This window comes from Microtus oregoni, unplaced genomic scaffold (assembly GCF_018167655.1).
Source record: "Microtus oregoni isolate MIOR12 unplaced genomic scaffold, Mior012 000034F_ref0000314, whole genome shotgun sequence".
NCBI classification, from domain to species: Eukaryota; Metazoa; Chordata; class Mammalia; order Rodentia; family Cricetidae; genus Microtus; species Microtus oregoni.
Window position 1 is genome coordinate 18,571,903 of NW_024543093.1, and position 24,921 is coordinate 18,596,823.

The 24,921-nt window shown below is 37.9% G+C and overlaps 1 protein-coding gene across 32 annotated transcripts in view; it reads left to right on the top strand.

Moving 5' to 3' along the window:
- The window catches only part of Nrxn1 (neurexin 1), a 1,082,053-nt gene that overhangs the window by 1,007,334 nt on the left and 49,798 nt on the right, over positions 1-24,921 (top strand). The window contains exon 1 of one of the 32 annotated variants that reach the window (XM_041630266.1): positions 22,390-22,603. The exons of 30 other annotated variants lie outside the window; for them this stretch is intronic. In XM_041630266.1, the coding sequence (XP_041486200.1) occupies positions 22,571-22,603 (33 nt within the window). In that variant the 5' untranslated portion in view covers positions 22,390-22,570. Of the gene's footprint in view, positions 1-22,389; positions 22,604-24,921 lie in introns of those variants that run through there. One more of the 32 variants, XM_041630265.1, reaches the window with a different exon arrangement.

Consider the following 24,921-nt stretch of genomic DNA (forward strand, 5'->3'; position numbering starts at 1 on the left):
GGGGCATTCAGAGTATTTTCACTTTTACTTTATCTTTAAGGTTCAAAAGCCTTTTTCAACATTCTCATTCATTATATTTTATTGTATGTGTCCTTCTTCAATTGTAGAATTCAATTTCTGTTAAGAGACAGTCAGACATATATCAACTCCAGACCCTTCCTTAGAAGGTTTTAGAATATGACGATAATGCATATTCAGCAGTGAGTGTGTGTGTGTGTTTTCCTTAGTGGGTGTGGGGGCAGGAGGAAAGAGTAAGTTGGAAAAGAATATTACAGAACTAGGAAAAAATGCTGAGGGCCACCAAAAATCGACACCTTCATATTTTACAATGCTGCTTCTATTCCTGCTTATTTATCTAATAAATTAGCACAGCAAAAATATGAAAATATGTGGAAAGAACTTTATAGATTTTAATTACTTTATTTCTATATTTACTCAACAATAATTTTTAGGGGGCATGTCAAGGAGAAGACAAGTATGTAAAAGTTACACCTCAGTAACAAAATGTTTAAAGACATTGATTCCTAAGAGAGGTGGAAATTAAGTTCTGCATGGTTCAGAGAGGGGAGATGTGCATATGTGATGGGGCCAGATGATAGGCTTATTGATAGAGAATTTGGTTTTGTTACAGCAATTTTAACTCTACATTCTGTCTTCTACATCTGTAGGACAAGTTCTGGAAAGTGGCTCTTAATCCTTCCTCAGAGCTTTTAGTTTAGATGCAGTTCTGCTAAAATCAGGTGATTAATCAATAGGTTGCTTCTCCTTTGTTCCAGGAATCAGCAAAAAATCTTTTCCTAGGATGAGTGTCATAAACCACCTTTTTGGGGTAACTTCTGCTGCGATCCTTGCTGTAGTGGGTTCGTACACTCCAGGTTGGATTAGAATTATTAGGCAAAAGGAACAAACATATAGAAGAAATAAGAAACAAAAACATAGAATAGTATCCGGAGGGACATCCAGTGAATACCGAATGTCACCCACGTTTAATTTCCATTTGCTTAAATACCCCAAAACCCATATTGCATGATATAAGGAATGAACAGACCCGCTGAAGGAGTTAAACATTCAGTTGCCAAAACAAGATAAGTAGCACTCACACCCTAAATCACAACATTCTGTAGGCAAACCACTTTCTTGGTAGAATCCATAGTTATCTAGCTAAGGGAGTAGGAACCTAGTTGGATCCTTAGACGTTTGTTTGAGGTAGAAATATAAGGTCTGGATATTAGCCATACCTGTTGACAAAAACCTTGAGAGAGCAGACCTCTCTGATCTGTTATTTGAACTGTTGATGGTAACCTTGAAGGAACAGAAGTAACTTCCAACTCTCTGGCCTTTAGTCGTGATGGAATGGACCCATTCTTATGGGCTCTGTCAGATGAGGTCAGAAACACTTCACTTCCCTTTCTAGAAGTGCCCAGAGCCTGCAGAATCTACATTTTAACAAGGTTAACTGCAGCACACTGTTCTTTAAGAAGTATTTGTGTGAAATTCCTGTGCAGGGTTCGTGCATACCCCGTCTTTGACAAAGTGGAAATAGCTTACTTAGATTAGCATTAAGTGATAGAAGCAGGAGACTGGCTACTATGAGAAGAGAAAGAACAGAAAGTCTACACACATCATGTCAGGGAGAAATGGCAGGAAATGTATGAAGGAGTGATTCACAGGGAACAAAACTACAATAAAGCATCATGGTAGTTAACCAGACAATCAACTGATGGGGTTTAGAATCAGTATGGAAACAAATGTCTAGGGTATCTTCATGGGATTTTAGATTCAAGTAAATTAAGGTAAGATGATCCCTCACCCAAACATATGGAGAACAGTTTCTTGGCTCTTTAACTGTGAGCCATGATGGACTGTGTGCACCCCTTTGAGTTGTGAGCCCAAACAGCCCTTCCCTAAGTTGCTTATCACCTTGAGTCAGGTGTTCGTCACACAACGAGAAAGGTATCTAACACAGGAAGCTAACAACACAGCCACAGTCCCTAGGGTCTCCCTGTGCAGCAGGGGTATGGAACAATTATCACTTTGATAATGAATCCTATGCCATTATATTTCTGTAAAGGGTTAAATTACATTCTATGTCCTTTGATTGGGAAAGTAGCGAAGCAAATAATGCATTTTAGGATGGTTTTTCAGGAAAATTGGTTCATTTTACTTTGTAATTGTTATTTGAAAAAGTAGTCTTCAATTCACATTTGGGCATCAACACAACTAAGTGTTCAAAACAATAGATTTGATTTTTCATTGCATTATGCAAGTCTTGTCATTAAATATATGTATGTGTGTGCAAGGTCAGCTAAAATAATTACAAATATTGAGAACCATGCTCATTCTTGCGCAAAACCAGGGCGTATCAGTCACAAACTATTCTGTTCAACACAGGAAACTTCAGTTTTGGAATACCATGGGAACATGGTTCTTTAGAGTTGGGTAGCCCAAAACTTAGAGTGATGTGGACCATCCACCATCATTCTGTTTACAGTGATCAACAGTGTTAGTCCCACCTGCCTCTATTGTCATGGTTGCCCTGAATGGTTTTCATTTAGGGACAGAAAATAGAAACCATAGTTGTTTTGCTTGCTCTGAAATTTCTGCCCGCCAGCTAGGCATGGTGCAAATGCCTGTGGAGGTCGCCCACTGCTGAGCAGGCTGTCTTTTGCAGAAGCGGTGCAGCAGCAGTTTAGAAAATGTCTGGAGCTGTGCTGATTTGGGCCAGCTCAAGACTTAAAATTCACACAGGCTGTTTGCATAGTCCTTGCTGTGAGCTTCTTCTGTTCGTGAAGTCTCTGCAGACCAGTCACCGAGTCTTTCCATTGTGTCAGACAAGCAGTACCCTCTAGTGACCCCAGACTACAGAGTGGGTGCTCAGGACAAGCTGTAAGACAGACCATGAATACATTGGGGAGACCTGAAGATCATATAACTTTGGGGCGAAAGGAGCATTGCTGTTCTCTCTAGTTGCCCAGCGCTTCACAGAGAAAGGAGACAGGGAGCTTTCTCAATGGTTAATGATGAACTAGGGAAAATAAAATAAGGAACAAACAGCGCTGTTTATTTGCTGGCAGTCAGAAAACATTTGTGAAGGTGAAGCTTAGCATCCTTTCAAAGATATTTCTCAAACCTCAGAGCTACACCACACACTTTTCATTGAAGGTTCCTTTTCTCTTGTGCTGTAGAAAGAGCACAGCAGTTAAGAGTTGCCAGCACCTACAGGAGCAAGCTCACAATCACCTCTCACTCCAGTTTCAAAGGGTCTAACACTGTCTCCTTACCTCTTCATGCATCAGTATGCATGTGGTGCACATATATACACACAGGCACTCACACACGTACAAAATAAAAAATAAATTGTTGGTTTTAAAAGTCTTCTCCATTTTCCCATTCATCTAGAGTAGATTAATTTTAAGATTTGTATAACAGTAATAATAATCGGCTAACAATGACTTTTTGGCATTAAATTTTACCTTGAAATAACTTTTAATCTATCTGTAAATGCATTTATTCATTTATCAATATCAATATTATCGGTATATATCACTTAATATTTCCAGTGGCAAAGAACCCACTTAATGAGCTATGATTATTAATTTTAGTTTGTGCTTCCAAGATTCATGTGACTTTATTTTTAGGTAAGGGACATAAATATTCATTTTACTGTGTCCATTCAACATTATGACTCATTGCCTAGTACATAGTTCTTTCTCTAAACCACTTTGACCTCTGGCTCCTTGCTGCATCTCCCTTTGTCTTTGTCCCTGTCTCTGTCTCTCTCCCTCTCTCTCTTTCTTTCTTATCCCCCTCAATCACATATAAGGACCCTCATGTTTTTTGGGTGGGCACACAATATAATCCATGAAAATCTCCTCAAGATCTTTTATTTATTTACCTACATGCAGATAAGTAAGTTAATAAACTCTTAAACTTTACAGATAAGTACAGAAACACCTTCATATAGGAATGTCAGCCTAATATACTCCAACTCCCAAATCTATCCCTGTGTTTTCAGGTGACGTACAATTCAGGTGAAATGAGTTTTCTGTTGACACACCATGCTTTTTCTCTTTCACTCATCTTTATGTTATCTCTTTCAAAGAAAAAATTCTACATTCTCTACATGGCCAGAGATTCCCTATCTTTACAAATAAAAACATCAATGACATGTATTTCTATTATCTCTAACTGATCCTTGCTTCTAAACTATAATTCCTTCTGCCTCGGAAATTCTGTCCCACCTGTGCTTCTCATGGGTCTTAAAGATAAATTTCCTGTAACGTGGGAAAGAGTATGTCTTTTTCATTGCTAGGTCTTGAAGTTCTGCAGGCAACGGTTTGTACCCATTGCTTACTGTGTGTCCTGCTCACCTGACTGCCATCTCCTTTCACAGGTCAAATATTTGTTGAAAAGATTAATGAGTTTCTGAAGGTCACCAGATCCTCTGGCAATCAGGACAATCAAAGAGCATCACTCAAGATTTCTAAATATTTTTTGTATTTTCTCCTTTTCCTTCCTTCCTTCCTTCCTTCCTCCCTCCCTCCCTCCCTACCTCCCTCCCTTCCTCTCTCCCTCTCTGTCTCTCTCTGTCTCTCTCTCTTTCTCTCTCTCTTTCTCTCTCTTTCTTTCTTTCTTTCTTTCTTTCTTTCTTTCTTTTTATCCAGGATGGTACTGCACATCCTTAGAAGTTACTTTTTTCTTTTCTCTTATCTTGACATACTCTGGAAAACTACATGAAAAGCAGGAGACTCGACTGTTTTTGGAAACATGGTTATGTTACAAAGATTATGTTTCCTCTCAGAAGATGTATTTAAAACTCTAAGGAGGAAATAAACTTTCAACACCCCTATAATTACACATTATAATGTTATTATAATGAAGAGATTCTACTTTTCAACATTCAGGGATGCTATTTCCCTTAAGCATTCATTCCCTTTGTTTATTCTAACACAGCTAATTGGCAGAAATTATAAGTTACTCTTCTCTCATGCCTATTCTCTAGTGAAATGTTAGAATTGAGTTTCCTGTCTTGACTCTGGAGATTTGACAGCTGTTACCACCCTCTTCAATCATTGTGGAAAATGTGGCTCCCTAGCTCTAAGAAATCTAAAGGTGTGAAGAAGATTGGGAGGACTGATCATTTTCTCTCCCTTCCTCAGGTGTTTTCCTGTTAGCCAGGAGTGTTTCCATCAGCCCTCTGAGCTGGATGAAATTTTGAGATCTATACCCAAGCCTGTCGATATCTCATTCTCTTCGCTGCATTGAATGTGTGGCCCTGTGTGACAGAATCCTGTTTCTTACACGCCAGTGATTTCTCCATGGTGCTATGACAAAGTGAAAGAAAACTGATAAAGTGTTTATTAACTTCTAGGAATTCGCTTTCACCTTTTGCCTCAAACAAAGCAAAGGGCTTGGTACTTTGCCCTTGTCATTGTGAATTGTTTTGAATGACAGTAAATAAACACGAATTGCCAATTTGGGTTTCTTAGTGACCCAGAGGTCACCTCTGGCCTGAGGATGGCCAGGCTCCCACAATCTTTGTGTTTTATGAAGTCTTTTCCTTAACTGTGGTGAGTTTATAGGACTCCGGGTCCTGTAGTTAAGTTGTGACAGTGTCATCTGTGAGGTGATTGTGTGCTTTTCAACAATCCTTAGGAGTGTAGTTTAAAAATACTTTTCCCTATAAAATCTAAGTGTATTCATGCAATAAGTAGTTTCTGTTACAATGGCACTCTACCAGGTACCATGTTCTCTCTGGGTTCCTTTAGATTAAGAGTACTTCTTTATTGGTTTCCAAGGACATGCACAAACTAAGCCTCATAAAGAGGCTACTTTTGTCTCTTTATTGTCGATATAACTTAGTCTAGCAAGAAAGAATGAGAGGAAGAAATAAACAAAGGAAACAGTAGCAAGCAAATAAACAAAGGCAGACAAGCTCATATTAATGTGCCATACATACAATAAATAGTACTTTGAACTTCTGGGTTCCACGACAATAGAGTGGCTGCATGAAAGGGAGAAACTGATTTCCAGTCACGCTGCTAATGAGGGTTGTGCCCCGTGTACACTTCACTAGTATTTCCTAAAGAAAGACTCCTCTCTATCTCAGTGTTCTTGTTTAGGGGACAGGTGTTTTTTTGTTTGTTTGTTTGTTTGTTTTTTGTTTAATTTATTTATTTATTAAAGATTTCTGCCTCCTCCCCGCCACCGCCTCCCATTTCCCTCCCCCTCCCCCGATCAAGTCCTCCTCCCTCATCAGCTCCAAGAGCAATCAGGGTTCCCTGACCTGTGGGAAGTCCAAGGACCACCCACCTCCATCCAGGTCTAGTAAGGTGAGCATGCAAACTGCCTAGGCTCCCACAAAGCCAGTACGTGCACGTACTTTGGGGACAGGTGGTTTTATAGGAAACTCCTAAACTCTTCCCAAGAGACCATCCCTTTTTACACTTGGACAAGTAAGAAATAAGAACTTCTTCATTCCACATGCTTAACAACATTTTTTCTTGCAGTGTTCCATTTTAGCTATTGTGGTCTGCATATGATAGTATTCCTCTGCTGTTTAGGTTTGAATTATTTCACTACTAACATGATATACAGTACATTCTCATATACATTATTGCACTCTGGCTATCTTTAGTGTTGTGTGTTTTAATTTTGACCCATTCTTTGGGTTTTTCTTTCTTATTAATTGGGTTTCAAACATTGTCTGCAGATTTTGAGTAACAGCCCTTTATGATATGTGTTTATGATATGGCTCATCTTCTCATTCTGTTGACAGTGTAATTCATAAGCAGAAGTTCTATTCTATTTTGTGTTTTATTTTGAGTAAGTCTGAGTTATCTGTTATTCAGTTATGAATTCAGGCCTTTGATATTAAACCCAAAATGTCAAAGTCATACTTAAGACCACGTATGTTTTCTCCTAACACATCTTTTAGAGGTTTTCATGCTTTTATGTTTGCATTTAGATATGTCATCCACTTGGGGTACATAATTGTGTGAGACACAAGATCTATGTCTAGGATAACTTTGCTACATGTGGATGTTTGGATATACCAGCAAATGTTGAAAAGACAATTTTTTTTTATCCATTATGTTGCTTTTTTTTTCTTTGTAAAAGGTCAGTCAACTTATTCACATGGTTCTGCTATCACTTTGTCTATTCTTTCATCATCTTGGTTAATGTTGAGCTGATTTCTTTATGTATAGAAAATCTTGAACTTGTATAATGCCAGGTCTCCAACCTTGCTCTTCTCCTTCAATACTACATTCACTATTCTAGGTCTTTTGTGCCTCCATATAGCTTTTTAACTTTTTTATTATGTACATTTGTATAGGAATCTACATGTCAGGATGCATGTGTAGAAGTAAGAGAACAATATGTAGAAGAAACTGGTACGGGTCCTTTCACCATGTGGATCCTTCTGCTGTGTGGGTCCTAAGTTTCAAACTCAAACTCAGTTAAATCAGGCTTCTGCATTTAGTGCTCCCTGAGTCATCTGGACCCCCCCCCCCCCCTTGTGAGTTTTTACATTAACTTTGCATCTTGCAACATTTCTGTTATTGTTTATTTGTTTCAGGATTTTTTCTCATTTACTTTTAATTTTCTACATTGACAACTATAAACAAGGGCAATCTTATTTTTCTATCCCAGTATTGTTTTATGTTCTCTTCTTGTCCTAGTGCATTGGCCAGTAACTCTAGTATATTTTTTAAAGGAAGAGATGGAAAAGGTGGTCTTACCTTCTTCCTTAACTCAGTTAGATAACTTCAGATTTACCAATGTGATGTATAATGTTAACTATGAGATATTTTATAGGTATTTAACTAAGTTAACCTAGCTTTATATTTTTAATTTTTCTAATCTATTTATGCATGTTTATTAGATTAATTGTTTACTAAATGTATATTAAATATTTACTTAGTACTTAAAACTATACAACTTTTATTGAGTTGCTCTGTCTAGTGTGGGGTAAGTTCGAACTTTGCTATATGTACAAGTTCATCTACAAACCAACAGAGATAATTGGAAGCCAAACCAAAGCTTTCGGTTAATATTATGCACAAATTTTGAAGTTGAGTAATAGTGCCAACATTAGCTACTGTGTATATCCCATTTGAATTTTTAACATGTCTCTTGTATTATGTATCTATTGTTTCATCGCATACCCACTGCCCTCTCTGAATCGCCTATGTGTTAAGATGATCACTGAACAAAGATCCCTGTAGTTACTGAAATCCTCTCTCATGCTTCTCTCCATCTGATTTCCTTAAATGACCCATCCATAACTCTGACTTTAAAACACTGCTCTCTACTGTCTCTACTGCCACTATCATCTTTCAACTCTTCCGGGAACCTTCAGTTATCTGCTGCTTATCTACTTACAACTCACACTAAACCTTTCCATTGACTATGGATGACATAAACAAAAAATAATGTGTTGTACTTTGTTTTGGAAAACTCGAATCGTGGCCGTGGCCCATTTTATTTAAAGTCTCATGCCATCGCCTAGCAAATACAACTCCAATCAGGCCACCCCTTCTCCTTCTCCGTTTTAGCTCCTGCATGCTCCAGGTGCTTTTCCATCTCACCGTCTTTCAGTAATTGCTTGGCTTACAAATGTTTTTCATCTAGATAGTTGCATGATGCCTCTAATTTAACAACGTCTAATAGCCTTCCTCTTAGCATTCAGTATCAGGAACATTCCTTTTTGTTCTGTTCCATCACTCTGTAATACTTTTAAGTCTACTGAGTGGTTTCTTGGATTGTTGAAAGCAAAGAGATAGCTCTACTATTCAGGAATTTATCTGATCCATAGCGTGTTATTAAAACTGTACTTACACGTGGACAGTACCTCCCATCTTCAGATTGAAATAGTCTCATACAGTGTGAACATGAGACAGTGCCATTCTAAGACCATGATGATACAAAAGTGATGCTTCATCATTATATTATTTAATAAGAGATAAAACCAGAGACATTCATCTAAAACACATAAGTGAGTAGGACTTTATAAATTCATTAGTGTGCTCAGGATACCGATAAAATTCACTGAGATGCCAAATCCTAGAATCACTATCGCTTCCCAATGCTACCCAATTTGCTTTCAGTCCAAATCAATTAATAATACCTTCTTAGCATGATGATCCTTTGTGGCTCCCCATGATGGGTGTACTCCATATGGTTCCCATGATGGGTGTGCTTCCTGGAGATGACAATTATTAAGCTTGTCATATTTAACTCAGGATGTGGTATGTGGCTGGAGGGAAATGCCAGTGCCAATGCTGTGTTGCTTGACTCTTAGTTTACATTTTACCTGAGAATTTAACTTCATAAGATCAGCAGTTCTGTGGTCTTATTCTATATTGTATATGCAGAGTCTTAAATGAGCCCCCATTTGGAAGAGCCAGTGCTCAATGTCTGACTTGGTCTTTTTACATTGAAGTGTAATAAGCCTTAGAGTGGCATATTTCAAACACAGATCCATGTTTCACTTGAAAAATCACAAGCAGAACCAGAAATTGAATTTCTTTTTATTTACTTTGTACAAGCAAATGGTATATATGTAATTGATCTGAGCATTTGAGGTACAGTTAAGAACTATCAGCCTGCTTATTAAGAGATAAACAGTGTTAACTTCCGTAAGTTAATAATATAACATGTAATTACAGTTACCTTGAATTCTGACTGAATAGGTTGTGGCTGTCTCATTCTCCTGGGCAATGTTTCAAAACTTCTGCTGCAGACTGTGTCTGGGCAGGTAGTAGGGACTGTTTTTCTGGTTTCTGTTGAGTGTAGATTCCAATTTTTACAAACATGTGGATTGTTTTTTTGTTGTTGTTGGTTTTTTGTTGTTTTGCTTTTTTTAGTGTGTTAGAAAATTTGTTGCTTTAGAATTGTTAATAATGCTGCAATGGTTAACAATAGCCTCACCTGGCATCTTCTTGTAAAAACTAAAGCACATAAACATGTGTTTTATACCTCTGAAATCACTTCACAAATCTCCTCCCATCCTCTCTTTTCCCAAAAATCAAACAGAAAGGGTTCAGTACATTGTACAGATTCACAGCTGAACAGTCAGATTTTGCTGCATTCTTTCTGCCTATCTGGATCAAGTGCGAAGTTAGTTTAATGTGAAATATCTAAAAGACTTTGGTTTCTGAGCTACTAAGCCTTTGGTCCTTGTGCTTTGAGATCAGTTATGACTTAGGTAATGTGGACCCTTCTCAATACAATAGACAGCTAACACATCTGCTCTTCTGCGACTCATGGCAAAGGAGAAGTCAGATGTGTGACCCCTTTTTTATTTTCCAGTATAGAAACTATTTTGTTTTATCCTCCAAGATTTTAGCAGGAGAGAGCCTTTTATTCAGCATACACTGTTTTTCTGAAAGAACAGTCAAAATAGTTAACTGATCACCAAGGCAGGAGTAGACACTGTGTCTCATTTTGTGGGTTCTCCAGATTGAAAGGAAATGAAACCATCTTCTACAATCAAATAATTATTTGTTATATAATCAATCCTTTAATTTAGGAAGAACATTTTACTTTTTAATATATATTTTCCCAACCATTTCTCTTTGCAACAATTCAACACAAAAGAATACATCACCACTTCATTTCTGAATTATAATGTGCATCTCTCTCAAAGGATCTGACTTTAAAGCACAAATAAAAATAATAACAATGGATTTTTCTTTGTTCTTTGCAGTCAGAAACATATGCAACTCTGGCTTCTAATCACCTCAAAGTGACATTTCCTTCTTTGTTGCTTGATTTCAATTGTTTTGCAATTGAGAAATTACCGTAAAACACTACCTAACTGGTAAATGTCCTGGAAAATTTTAGAGAATAAAAAGAAACATAGAATAGCTTGTTTAGAATTTTATCTTCTCCCTCATGTATCTCTTCTAAAGTTCAGGGCTAATGTTCAGGAAATCCACTTTGTTTCAACAGGAATAAATTCAGATACAGTCAGCTTTTCATTTCATTTAGGCAGAATCTTTATATCATTTGTTCTAAAGAACATTAGAGAGACCAGAGACTTTATGAGTCTGGGATTATGGATGTAGCTTAGACAGAAAAGTACTGTTTTCCAAGCAATAGGACCTGACATTAATGTCCGGAGTCCACATTCAGTGAAAAATCAGGTATGTCAGAGAAGTGCATCCCTGGTTCTCTGATTAAGTCTAGCTACTTGGTGAGCTGTAAGCCAGTGAGAACACAGGTGACACCTTAGGAACAATACTGCAGGTTGTCCTCTGAAGTCCACATTTGCACAAATGCATGTGTACATCTGGATGAGCATGCCCCCGGCAGGTGCATGCTCACAGTCGCATGTGCATTCACACACACACACATGCGCGCGCTCGCACACCTTCACAGACACACACACACACACACACACACACACCTTCACAGATACACACAGGCATGCACACATCTTCACAGACACACACACACACACACCTTCACAGATACACACAGGCATGCACACATCTTCACAGACACACACGCACTTGCATACACAGCATTATACGTTTCGATATGCCATTATAGGTTCCAGTATGTCAATGAACCAAACAGTCAATATTTTATCCTAACATACATTGTGACTCCCAAACTGAATGATATCTGTGATTTGTGTGTCATGGTCTTCTCTATCAGAAAGGTGCCAAGGAGCACCCCTCCAAAAACTTCAATAAATAAATAGAATCACACGTTACTTAGGTTCCAGAAACGAATAATGGGTATGTTGCCTAAGTCCTACAGAGAGCAGTAGTTCTCAAAGGATATTCCAGAATGCCTTTGGTGGTCAGTCATCATAGTGGGTTGTATTGTAGCACATTCTTGATGAAGACAAACATCTCTTCAATACTACTAGAACCATGGTTGCCTTTTTCATTTCTTTCATGAGCATAAGAGTTTTCTCACAAACTAAACTGTGTGATATTTCAACAGATTAATTAACAAAATTACGTATGAACACAAATTTTTATTAAAATGATATTTTATAGTTATTTTAAAATTTGTTATGCCAACATTATTTAGTTTATTTAGCTTTAAATAACATAGATTATTTAGTTTTATGTAAGTTATTTAGTTTTAAATATGATAAATCTTTAACATTGTCTTTTTACATTCTAATAAAAATTTATTTTTTAAAATGTATTTTATTATTTGTTGGGGAAGAGGATACTCAGAGAAGCCAGAGAATACATTGAACCCCCAGGAGCTGGAATTGCAAATGGCTCTGAGCCACCAGCTGTGGGTGCTGGGAAGACTGTCTTAGACAAGGGTCTCTGAAGAGTGACTGCTTTAGAGAAATAGTAGATTACTTACAATACATACATAGCTCTGTCTTCTGTGATTCTGGACAAGTGCCCACTCATTTAGTTTAGCTCCAGTTGGAGAGTGCCATGACCTATCATAACATGTACATCGAGGACAACTTGAAACAGAGCATTCTCTCCTTTTTTGTCCTGAGTCCTGAGAATCAAACTCTAGTCATCAGACTTAATAGCGGGCGTTTGACTCCGTACTATTTCACTAGCCCTACACATTCTTTCACATTGTGTGTGCTGTCACTCTAGAACTTACTCTTTCATGGGAGTAGTTTCTAGAACATAATGCATTTTCTTCACTGAAGGAATGGATATTTGGTTATCATAATAACCATGCATATTGTGTGAAGCATGCACCTGGAATGTTGTTTTAACATTACATGTTGATGTGCCCCAATCACATGTGAAGTATGCTTTATATGATGTGTACTGATAATAACTTGACGTGGTTTGACATCTAAAGGAAGTGAGTAGGCTTTGCTTTGATTTGATAACAAAGAATGTAGATTCAAGTTCATCCTGTGATGACATCTTTGTCCCTAGCATCCTGATAGCCTCTCTTCAGCAGCTCAAGGGAGATAAAGTTTGCCTGGCTGATGGTATTGTGCCCCATAGAGAGTTATGCATCATGCTTGTGAGCTCCATTTGCCTTCCACATTAAGCTGTGTATGTAGCATTTATAGAAGTGGGTAAACTCAGTGCATACTAAGGACTTCATTGATTTTTAATTGATCTCACCCGAGTTGACATACCAATTCCACTGGCACAAAGCCTGCCACTTCCTGGCAAAGTTCAGTACACCATAGACTGCATAAATCTACACATAAAATGGCAAATAGGAAAAACTTAATCTGTATTTCAAAGCTCAACATCTCAATTGAAAAGTTGAACATTTTTGGTAAGGGCTAGTGTTTCTGTGAGAACAGGGCCTGAAGTAGGATTCTGAATTTGTAAATGGTGTCCAGACTTCTCTCTTGAAGCCACATTCCTAGTCTTTTGACTTCATCTTTCAAAGTGTAGCTATGCCATACTGGTTTTGTCTATATTTCTTATGTTGGCATAAGAGCAAAAATGAAGTCTAGGATGCTAGAATGAATTGAGATACAGCACATGCGTTGACTCCTGGTACGTACCTATGCAGCTCATCAGCCGGAGCTGTTTTCTGTTTCTTTCCCCTATGGCAGTGCCATGTGCTGGCTGCACTCCCCACGGGTGCTGTTTCACCCTGTTCGCCTGTGCTAGGATTTCATTCATAAAAAGGGCTTCCTTTTAGAATGAAAGTAGACTGTTCTGCTGCCACTGTACCCAACGACCTGATTCACCACATGTCACAGAGTTTTGCAATCTACACTCAAAAATAGATCTGCAAAAATATACAAAAATAGGTCTATGAAAAGTACAAATATAAAAATGTGTGCATATTTTGAAAGGCCTATTGCATATGTTTCTAGAGGAAGGTGGACTTTCACATTGTCACATAAGACAGTGATGTTTATAAAAACAAGGACTCAATAACTTGGGCTTAAGAATCATGTTGACCCATTCGTTCTTTCAATTTGCATAATAAGCACACTCCGAACCTAAACTATGAGCTGACTTTCCAATGACGAGATTGGCCGGGCAGTGGCGGCATTTGCGCCTTTAATCCCAGCACTCAGGAGGCAGGTGGATCTCTGTGAGTTCCAGGCTAGTCTGGTCTACAGAGCAAGTTCCAAGAAGCCAAGGCTACACTGAGAAATCCTGTCTCAAGAAACCAAAAGAAGAAAAAAAAAAGAGAGAAAAGAAAAGAAAACCAAACAAATGACGAGATTGAACAAGTCTCATTTCTCTAGCTGTTAATTATCTACAAAGAAGTAGAAAAAGAAAGACACAAACTATAAGAAATCCAGAGTTACTGGATAAGTGTTACAAAGTGCTGTGGGAACTGTGAGTAACAAGCTGGCTAGAGACTGCAGGAAGGCTGTAAGAAAGAGTAGCATTTGAGCATGGTACAATATAGTGTGTGGGAGTGTACCAGAAATTTCTTAAATGGGAAAGGGCATCCCCAGATAGAAAAGACAACATGTTCACGCCAGAGAGGACGTAGGAGAACACAGCATCCTGGAGACAATGTGAAAATTAGAACAAGTTTCTTTGAAAAGGAGTTTGGCAGATTGTCTCAAGATCTATACAAACATGTACATCTTTAGCATAGTAATCCCACTTATAGGAGCTTATGTCATGGAAAATCACAGAACAGAAAAGTTTTATTTATAATGACAGAAATGCAAAAAAAAAATGGTTTATTACCTAAAAGGTACAGAATAGTTATGTAGATTACAGCACACAGTTTCATTGATCAATTGTGTTGCCCAGATTAATAACGAGTGTTCTAAATCAATAGAAGTGTATCTATGCTATTATATTAATTTATCAAACATTGATATGTGGCTCAAAGTCCAATGATATTTGGACTCAAAGTCCAAATGCAGATGTCAGCGACAATCACAAAATGTTTCATCAAGGTGGTAGGGCCATGACTGATTTTCCCTAGTTAATTTACCAGGCTATGGTCCTGTTGGTTACTAACTTAGGTAGTGTTTTCTGAGTGGATATACGTTTTCATGTATAAGAAGTGTGAGAGGACTCTCTGTTAGGAGAGATAAAGAAACTGATCATGTATCAAACACATTTTTCAATTTTTTTAAAAAAATCTTTTTCAGAATCCGTCTAGTCCATTGTTAAAAGTGTTATATTTTAGTAATGTGCTAGATGATGCAGCATTGAAGGCTGGTGTGACAGTGGGCCAGGATTATGTGGGGGAGGGGAATACATATTGGAGAATGTGTCTCATTGTAAGGTACAAAACAAGCTACCTGAAAAGCATCTGGAATACATGTTACATATGCAGTTTTTATTCTCATCCTTAAAGTTAGAATTTCAAGAGAAAGTTATAAGTTAATAAAGATCAATGTAAGGTTACAAGTTGCATATGTAAAAAGTACCCTAATTCTAAGACATCTTTAGTTAGGAAAACATGAAATTAGTAATAGAAATTCTCATGAAACATGGTATGTCTTTGGGTGAAAAATTGAAATGTCTTTTTTCTCCTTGATTTTCCTTATATTAAGGTAGGACTTCATTCCCAGTTCAGGTTCCTAACCAGTTTGTTGAGATAACAAGTAAGACACTCCCTTCTCACTAAATTGCACATTTCCTGTGTCCTGTGTGTGTGTTTATGTTCACGGGCAGGACTGGGAAGTCAGTGGGCTGTGGTTTTCTACAGCTACCCTTGTTGCTTTATTCTTGCTGTAAGGTTCCAGCAGGCTTCCACTCACTGCTCCTTGCCTCCTGTGGATTGCTACTGAACAAATCAAGGATTTGTGTTCCTTTTCCCTTTGCTACTTTCTCTTTTTCTAATGTCCTCCCCTACTCCTTGTATTTCTGATGAAGTTACCCATGAACTATAGGTTTAATGATTAGTATTTTTTCTCAATCAACCCTTGAGGAAAGGGTATTGTCCTCCTCCACTATCTCACTAAAAGCAGTTGATGCCAAGACTGATACCTGAGGTCCTCACTGTGCTTTGCATGGTGGAAGGGGGAAACTGACTCCTGATTCCTGCAAGCTGTCCTTTGACCTCTGCATGCATGTCATGGGCCACATACATACACATGCCACATAAACACACACACACCACATAGACACATAAATGTTTAAAAACTCAACCAAAGATAAATCCTTTACTAGAGGCTTTTCCTAAACAATCTTGAGTCTGAAGCTCTGACACAGTCCTATGGTTCTTATCTAAGGATGCAGTTCTTGCTAACTGTGCAGACTCAAGCACACTACATCAGAAAGACTCAATGAAACTGTCTAGCGAGCCAGACATTTAGGTTTCTTCATAGTTTTTAAGACACTGAAAATAACTATTCTAGAGCACTGAAGTTAATTTTAATTTGAAAGTTATTTATATGTGACCTATTTTCAAGAATACAGATGTTTCTTAATCACTGTAAATCTTAATTCCTATATAATTTAAGATATAATATAAATAGTTATACTATGTAATAAATGTAGTAAAAATATAACAAAATGTTTCTCAGGGTAAAATGCGTTTGGAGAGACTGTGAGGTCACTTTTTCTTATTATTTCTGAGAATATATTACAACATGTCTTCCCTCCCTTTCCTTCCTTCAAATCTGACCATCTACCACAATGCTATCTTTCAAATTCTTGGCCTCTCTTTTTATTAATTATTGTTGCATACATACATGTATATGTACTATATAACTCTAAACTCACAAATACAGCCTGATCAGGATATTATACTGTTACTTATATGTATGTTTTCAGGGTTGGCCATTTATTTTTGCTTCTTCAAAACCTATATGGGGCTAGGGGGTGGCTCTGTCACTAAAAAGTGCCTGCGGCTTAAGCAGGAGAATCTGAGAATGAGTCTCCAGCAATGATGCCAACAGCAGGCATGGCAGCATGTGCCTGAAGTCCCAACACTAGGAGGAAAGAGTCAGGGTAGTCAGGATGTGCTCCAGGTGCAGTGAAGAAGCAGTTCAAAATACCAGACAGAGCATGATTAAGGAAGATACCCAGTATCAATCTCTGGCCTTGTGCACATATGTACAAGCCATACACATATGTATACAGCTATACACACATGTACACAGTCATACACACACGTACACAGTCATACACACACGTACACAGTCATACACACACGTACACAGTCATACACACACGTACACAGTCATACACACACGTACACAGTCATACACACACGTACACAGTCATACACACATGTACACACCCATACACACATGTACACACCCATACACACATGTACACAGTCATACACACATGTATACACCCATACACACATGTACACAGTCATACACACATGTACACAGTCATACACACATGTACACACCCATACACACATGTACACAGTCATACACACATGTATACACCCATACACATATGTACACAAATCACACACACGTGCGCACACATACATACACACAAATACATAAAATATCACTATCAAAAAAAGCTAAAAGGCAAGAATAGAGACGAAGGAAGCACTGGTCTATAGAATTTTATTCACTTAGCTCTCAATCGTTCCCTTATCTGTAAAGCACACCTATGGGTGTTTAGTTAGTAGATGAGAGAACTTTAGTCATCTTTTGTTCCTCAAACAAGGATTGCCACTATAACCGAGGAAAGGAAGCCAAAACTAATAATAAATGTGCATAAAGACAGTCTGCTGTGATGTTCCCACCAATTCTATTTTCCCCTCTCGTGAAAAACGAAAAGGTTCCAAAATAATTCCTTGCATGATATTGTCTCTCAACGGAAACTTACTTCCTAACATATGTCTTTCAAAAAGTCGTCTATGCATCCCACTTCCTGTTCATGATGACTACAGAGTGGCAATTTACATTTTCACAAGAGTATCTGCAGATCCTTAAATTCTTCTTAAAGGAAAATTCTTGGGAACTCAGCACAGTGGCTCATGTTGGTAATCCAAACACCCAGGAAGCTGAAGGGGAAAGACTTTAAAGTTGGTGGTCACCTTGGGCTGCAGAGAGAGTTCCAGGTTCACCTGAGCTACAGATCTTGTCCCCCACAAGACAAAAATTAAAATATAAATATACTGAAGCATACCATTTTGTATTTCTTAACCTACAGACATTCATTTGAATATTTCGGAGGTCTTGCTCTTCTTTCTCAACTGCAGAGGCTTTGGGGGCCTTAATTTCTCATCAGTGCCATATGGGCAGATATTTGTAAATGGAGAGGGCGGGTGGAGGGCCTATCCTGCCTCTTACTTGACATCAACTTCTCCCTGTCCTAAAATGCCACTCTGGTTAATAGTTGTTCATTTAAAAAAATTCTGTGACTACATTTCTTTATTATTCAAGGTTAGGCCATACCCTGGTGCACGTGTGGACATTAGACAACAACTTGCATGAGTCTGTTTTCTACCATGTTGGTAGAACTCAGGTGATCAGGCTTCGTGGCAAGAGCCTTTATCCACTGATCTACATTGCCTCTCTCTCTCTCTCTCTCTCTCTCTCTCTCTCTCTCTCTCTGTGTGTGTGTGTGTGTGTGTGTGTGTGTGTGTGTGTGTGTGTGAAGGACCTTGAACAGTATCAACATTGTGTTGATCTATACTCTGATGCTACTAGCATTTAATTTAAGCCAAACTTCAAACTTTGCACCAAAGTTTGATGTACACAAGAAGGGGCTGAACTATTTGAGCTACAAAAGCTGGAGGAGTTGTGAAAATCTATCAGCTTGCAAAGAAACCTGACAAGCAGTATCACTCCCACCCAACAGTTTGTTATGATACCCACGGGTCTTGGGCTTTTCTTTATACCTATTATCTTTTAGGATTTTGCTCACAGAAAGGGAAGGGGGCAGAAAGAGAGAGCCAGACTTCATTCCTGCAAGTTGTTCCTATGAACAAGAGTTCTAATGTGACTTGAAGTTGCTCTGCTTGCTGGGTAATTTGGGAGCTAAGTCCCGCTACACTGACCATGACCATTTCAGGCTTGAAAAAGCATGAACACTAACATGACATGAGTGGAGGCGAAAAAGAGAAAGAAGCTGAAGCCCGTCCTAAAAACTCTGCCTTCCGTAGCCTTGTCTATGCATGAAGCAATTCAGTGAGGTGTAAGGACGAGAAACAAGGGCCACTTCTGAGAGAAAATAAAGGCATTCTGCCTTTTCTGCCACCTATACTGCAGGGCAGTTTGTGATAGTCTTTGCTTACTGTCTCCTTCCCATTCCTGCCTCCAAGTATTTTTCAAATAGCCTAATAATTTTATTTTGAGGATGAGAAGAGTCCTTATACCCTTCATATTACCTCTCATCCAGTCCTGTGCTGTATCTGACCACACACATAAAATGCAAATACAATGGGAAGGCACAGAACTCAAGTCATTGGTATTTGTATTATAAATCCAAGTAAAATAATTTCTCACTTTACTGTAATAAAAAAAAATCTATGAAGAATGAATGCTTTGAGAAAAGGGCATCATTGGAGCAAACTGGCTCTGATGCCCTGTTACCGTGTTTTCCATTGACTCCCAGGTCCTCAAACTTTGAATTGTCCTCTGCTCTCATCCTCACTCAGTTCTTTCCAGAACTGGCCTAATCCAAACCCTCTTCATTTACTTCACTGCATCTTGATAATATAAATCACAATATACAATTTAAATATTTTTTGGTAGAAAATAAAATAAAAATGCTTGGTGTTTAGAGCATGCCTTCTCATCATGGTACTATTGCGATTTGGGGCCAGATTCTGTGCTGTGGAAGGTGCTTCTGCATCCTGCATCACTAGATAACAGCTAGAGTTATAATAGCCTCCAGTTGTATCAAACAGAAAATACCCTTTTATCCTTGAATATCCAGTCTTGGGTAGGGAGACAGAAGGAGGGCAGAGTCACCAACATAAGTAACTGGTTTGTGATAATTTGGGATTAAAAACAAATCCTCAAGAAATCATGAACCCTTGATGAACTTTAGTCAATCCATTTGTTTTTAATCTCATATCTCTTAAAGTTATAGAAATCTAGGTAGAAACAAAGAATGAAGATTAATATCTATAAACTTAAGTTCTAGATTTTGGAAATAAACATGTCAAGTGGAGAACACAATAAAATTGATTTTTTTGTCTTTGTCCACTTATCATTATTGTTTTTATGGAATATTTTCTTGCCTTTAAAGAAGTAGTAACATCCTAAAATGCAATTCAAGTTTCTCTCTGCATCTTCTTGATAGTTGTATCCAGCTAGAAACCAATATAAAACTGGCTGATTCGACAGTCTGGATAAACAGACAAATTCTTGACATCACATCTTTTCTCATTCCTACCTGTAAGAATCAAAGGCACTTTAGATTAACTGCCATTACATTTTATAGCTGTTAACCCATGCATGATAGCACTGGTGATGAGCCTGGAAGTGATGGGAACTGTGGGGGTCTTCACACAGTCAAACCTCAATCTTCCATGCATCCCCACTGTTTGCCCTGGCATAAAAAGAGAGCCACTTTTCTCTCTCATTCCTCTCCTTTACCCTCAATATTTTCCCTCAAAACATCTACCCATCATGTTCTTCAGAACCTAAATGAACACTAATATCATTATTTTATTTAGCTAATTGCCTTTAAATGACAAAGTAAATAATATATGCACTTGATGAAAGTGTACAAAATGGAAAATGATTAAACTATATGTCATTTCCCTTTTTGACTTCAGTCTCCTTTCTCAGATAAACCTGTATTACTGGACATGTTATGTCTTTGTAAAAATATACATGTATGCCACTTGTAGGTGTGTGTAAGATTGTGGACATGCAGCCTTTAAATTTTGTGCCTTCTATTTCAAATGGCAGTATACCTTAGGAATATCTTCATTTAGGCATGTATAAACTTATCATGTTATATTTTACAGTTGCAGAGTATTTCCCTGTGAGTCTCTACTGTCACTTGCGTGATCAATTCATTATCAATGACTCAAACAGGTTTCTGCTATAACTAAAGCAATGCTCCTTTGCAGTGAGCAGATGTGATGCTGAGGTTTGGTGGTGATTATTTGGTTTCTACTTTTGCTTTAAAGGACTAGAATCTTATTGTCAAGGGCTATGCTGCTATTAAACAAAGAGGTGAAATCCATGTATCAATCACAAGACAACACATTTGGAGAAACTGAGAAGTGCGCCGTTATTTTTTCATAGCTGATGCTAAATAAAGGAAAGAGGGAAGACACGTGCAGAATCTATCACAGGGCTCCAAATTTCAGGAATGTCCTATATAAATGATAATCAGTGAACAATTAGAGATTTTAGCAATTTCAAGCTCAGTCACTGTTTACTGTGACCATGTTCCTATTACTATTTATCCTCAGATTCACTTTTTCTAAATAGCGTTGGGTGACTCTGAAAAGGATTTGAAATGCATGAATATTATTAAAACCAGGAATAAAACATAATTTTAAAAGTTCCTGTGGCATTCTCTTATGTAATTTTATTTCTAAAGATATTTCAATATTTTAGAGCTTTTGTTTCTTAAGTCTTCATGGTACTGCCATTTGAGAAAATACCACAATCTCCCCTTTTTTGCACATCATCAAAATGTGAAGCACTGTGTATACTGTGTTCCTATTTTAGTGTGGTAGCAGATGTGTTAGGGACAGGTTTCCATATAGTATTCCAGGTGTGCAGCTTTTATTTAGCAAATAATTATTTTAAATCCCAGAGAAAAGGCAAATGATAATAATAGCAGCAGCAGTAGTAGTGGAGATACATATTTACATTTTATTGCTAGCTAACACATTTGTTCTTAAGAATTAGGGAAACAAGACATGAGCCTCCTGCTTGTTTGTTTTTATTTTTAATGATCAATCAATTGACATATTTATTGATTCTTCAGCGTTAAAAGGAAGAGTTCTAATGGACAAAAAGAACAAGGTATTTCTTGTTGTTGCATAATCGCACTCACACAAAAAAAATCACTCCATAAAAACATTCATAGTAAATATAACATTATATTCTGGGGGGAGGGGTGCCATTCATTGACTTAGAAATAAAATTATAATTACAGTTATAAAGCTTTGGAGAGAGTCTCGTATAAAGAGCACAAGTTAATAATTGCAGTTTAAGGCTTCTAATTTAATACGAGGCAAAAATATGGCAATTATCTGAAGGAAAGCAAGTAGGAGTTAAGGTCCAAGATGTTGAAGAAAACATTTCCTCTTCTAACTGCTTATCATGTGGATTGGAAAGAATTATAGACGAAAAGCCCCTGCGCGTGTGAGCACAGGGATTAAAGGCAGCACTGCATGCACCCCTTGAGTCCTGAAGCAAATTAAACAGCAGTGGCTGTCTGGACTTTTTGAGCGGGGCGCCGCGGGCTGGGCTGTGTACTAACAGCCTCCTCAACTGCAGATGGAACTGCAGCATCCCTTCCTGCAGTAGCACGCCAGCCATTGGCTCCTCCGTGACACGTGACTGATAGAGCCTTTTCTGTGTCTTTTCTCGCCCGTCTGAGTGCAGGGCACTGATAGGCCAGGCTGATGCGCAGGCAATTTATCATCTTGATCTCCCACTGAGTCAGGGAGCTCTCCTGTCACCAGTATTGATTTCCGAGGATGGACTAAATTTCCTAGGATTTCCATTAAGAATTAAGAAAAAGCTCTAAGCACGCAGGGTAGCCAGACAGACATGGATATGAGATGGCACTGTGAAAACTCGCAGGTAGCTTCTTCTCTCCCAGCCGCTAAGCACAGCTTAGTCCGGCAGCATGCAGGGTTTAAGATACCAGAAGCTTAAAATCAATAAGAATGGAAATACGAGCAGGCTCATTCGGATGAACTGATTTTAAGATTTCTATGAGAATGTTTCTTCTTGGAGATTGCATGCCAAAAATATGCACGCTGTATATGAACTGTAGAGAGATTTTAAATTTGGAAATGTCCTTAAACCCTGAGCATGGTTGCTTCTAGTTTTGTCTGCTGCTTTTCTGTGAGCTTCAGAGTTTTTTTTCCAGCATGCTTATGGCAAAAACAAGCAAAACTTGTGTTTGTGTGTGTGTTTGTCTGTCTGTATGTTTGTATGTGTTAACTTGAGCCAAGTAAAAGCATGAATAAACGCTGCTTTCAATACTTAACCAGACTGCTTTATTACTGTTAATGATTTGGTGAAAATGTTGTCTAAATATGATTATATTCTGGCCGTGCATGCTTTTGCGGCACAGTGAGATTTTTTTTTTTACTGGGAATTCACAAGGAGTTGTGTCTGAATTCTATGCTTGTTGGGTAACAGAAAATGTATTACTGGTCAGTGATTAAACTTAACTATTATAAGTATTTCCCGATGATAGAATTTGAGTAACATTTTTATCATGCCTGCTTAGTTAAGAAATATCTGTGTTGGATAATGGAAGTGTTGATGTTTTTGAAATACTAACTTTGTTTATTTCAAAGATAGCAAGTTATTAATCTCTAGAAATGCTTCCTAAATGCAAGAACTAGGAGCGTGTTCTGAAATAATTTATCTAGGCATAAGATTCTAAAAATTGCTGTTTATGTATGCAAGAGTGTGTGCGTGTGTATGTAGGGGTGTGGGGTATGTTTGTGTGTGTGTGTGTGTGTGTGTGAGAGAGAGAGAGAGAGAGAGAGAGAGAGAGAGAGAGAGAGAGAGAGAATATACCTTGAGGGATTGTCTGATATTCTTCTAGCTAGTCCTGGCTCTTGTTAGGAGCAAAAATGCCTTGGCATTCAAGCATTCCCAAGACCCGTGGGAATCCGAGCTAGCAGAAGCTCAAGGCTGTCCAGATGGGACTTGCACGCTTGGCAGGGAGTGGAGACAATAGGTGGGGGTGGAGCAGATGGAAGACAGAAGGGATTGCACATTAGCGAAGACTGGGGGTGGGGTGGGGAGAAAGAGTTTTAGCTTCCTGGTGAAGGAAGCCTGGTGTCTTTTCATGGGAACTTCTGACTGCATCTTCTTTTAATTACAAGGCAAGATATCATTTCTGTGGTGACAGCTATTTTAAATTCAGTAGCCTCTGCTGCTTAGACAGGGAAGAAGATCCATGAATACAAGTTACTGTACCAGATTATAAATGGTGCTTTGCCTATATGTTGTTTGTGATTTTTTTTGTCTTTATCATGTTAAGAAAAAAATAGGAGGAAAATTCAAAGCAAGTTTGTACTCTTTGAGTTGGACATCTAAATGGAAATGTGTATGTTACTATTAAATATGTTTACCAGACCTTGGGTGGAGCATTTATAGTGTTACCAAAATGTTGTCTATTGAGTCAGTACTGAAAATAGTGACAGCCTATGATAAATTACTATGCCATTACTGCTTACTTTGAATTTTACATCAACGTACATATCTATGTAGAAATATGTCCGACTAGTTTATTTAGGGCCCTATTCATTTTATCCCAGTGACTGGGGGTTTCAATGACCAATTGAAATTCTGAAATGAAATAAATCTATTAGCATTCTCCATCCAGCTTTCTGTCACTCCTGGCCACAGAGCTTTGCCCCGCAAAAGGCATATGACAAGGGCAGGATGCAAATCAACTTATTTCCAAAATCTCAGATTTTATTTTATTTTTTTTTTAAATCTCAGATTTTAATGATCCTTATAAATCCAAGTAATAGCTCTGTTTATAAGTACAAATGAATTTGATCCAAATCATGTCCTGAAAATTCAAATTAAATTTAAAATAGATACATATTCTTTCCATGGGTCCTTCAGAGCTAACTGGTTTATCATTTAGATGGAGCTTCTTGCAAATAGGATTTCTTTTCTCCAAGGGAGTTTTACCAGGTTGCAGGTGTCTGTGGTCTTACCTTTGAATCTTTGGCATTGCAATCAAAGAATCATTATCTAAGCAAGATAATGGAAACCCTGAGCTTTGCTATTGAAGATTATTGGTCTCTTAAACTGTATTTAGATAATTTATAGCACTTTTTTTCCAGAAGCTGAAGACAAAAACTGATTCTTTATCATCACCCTATCTCTTTTCCTTTATGTCCTATCCTTAGAAAGGAATGGTT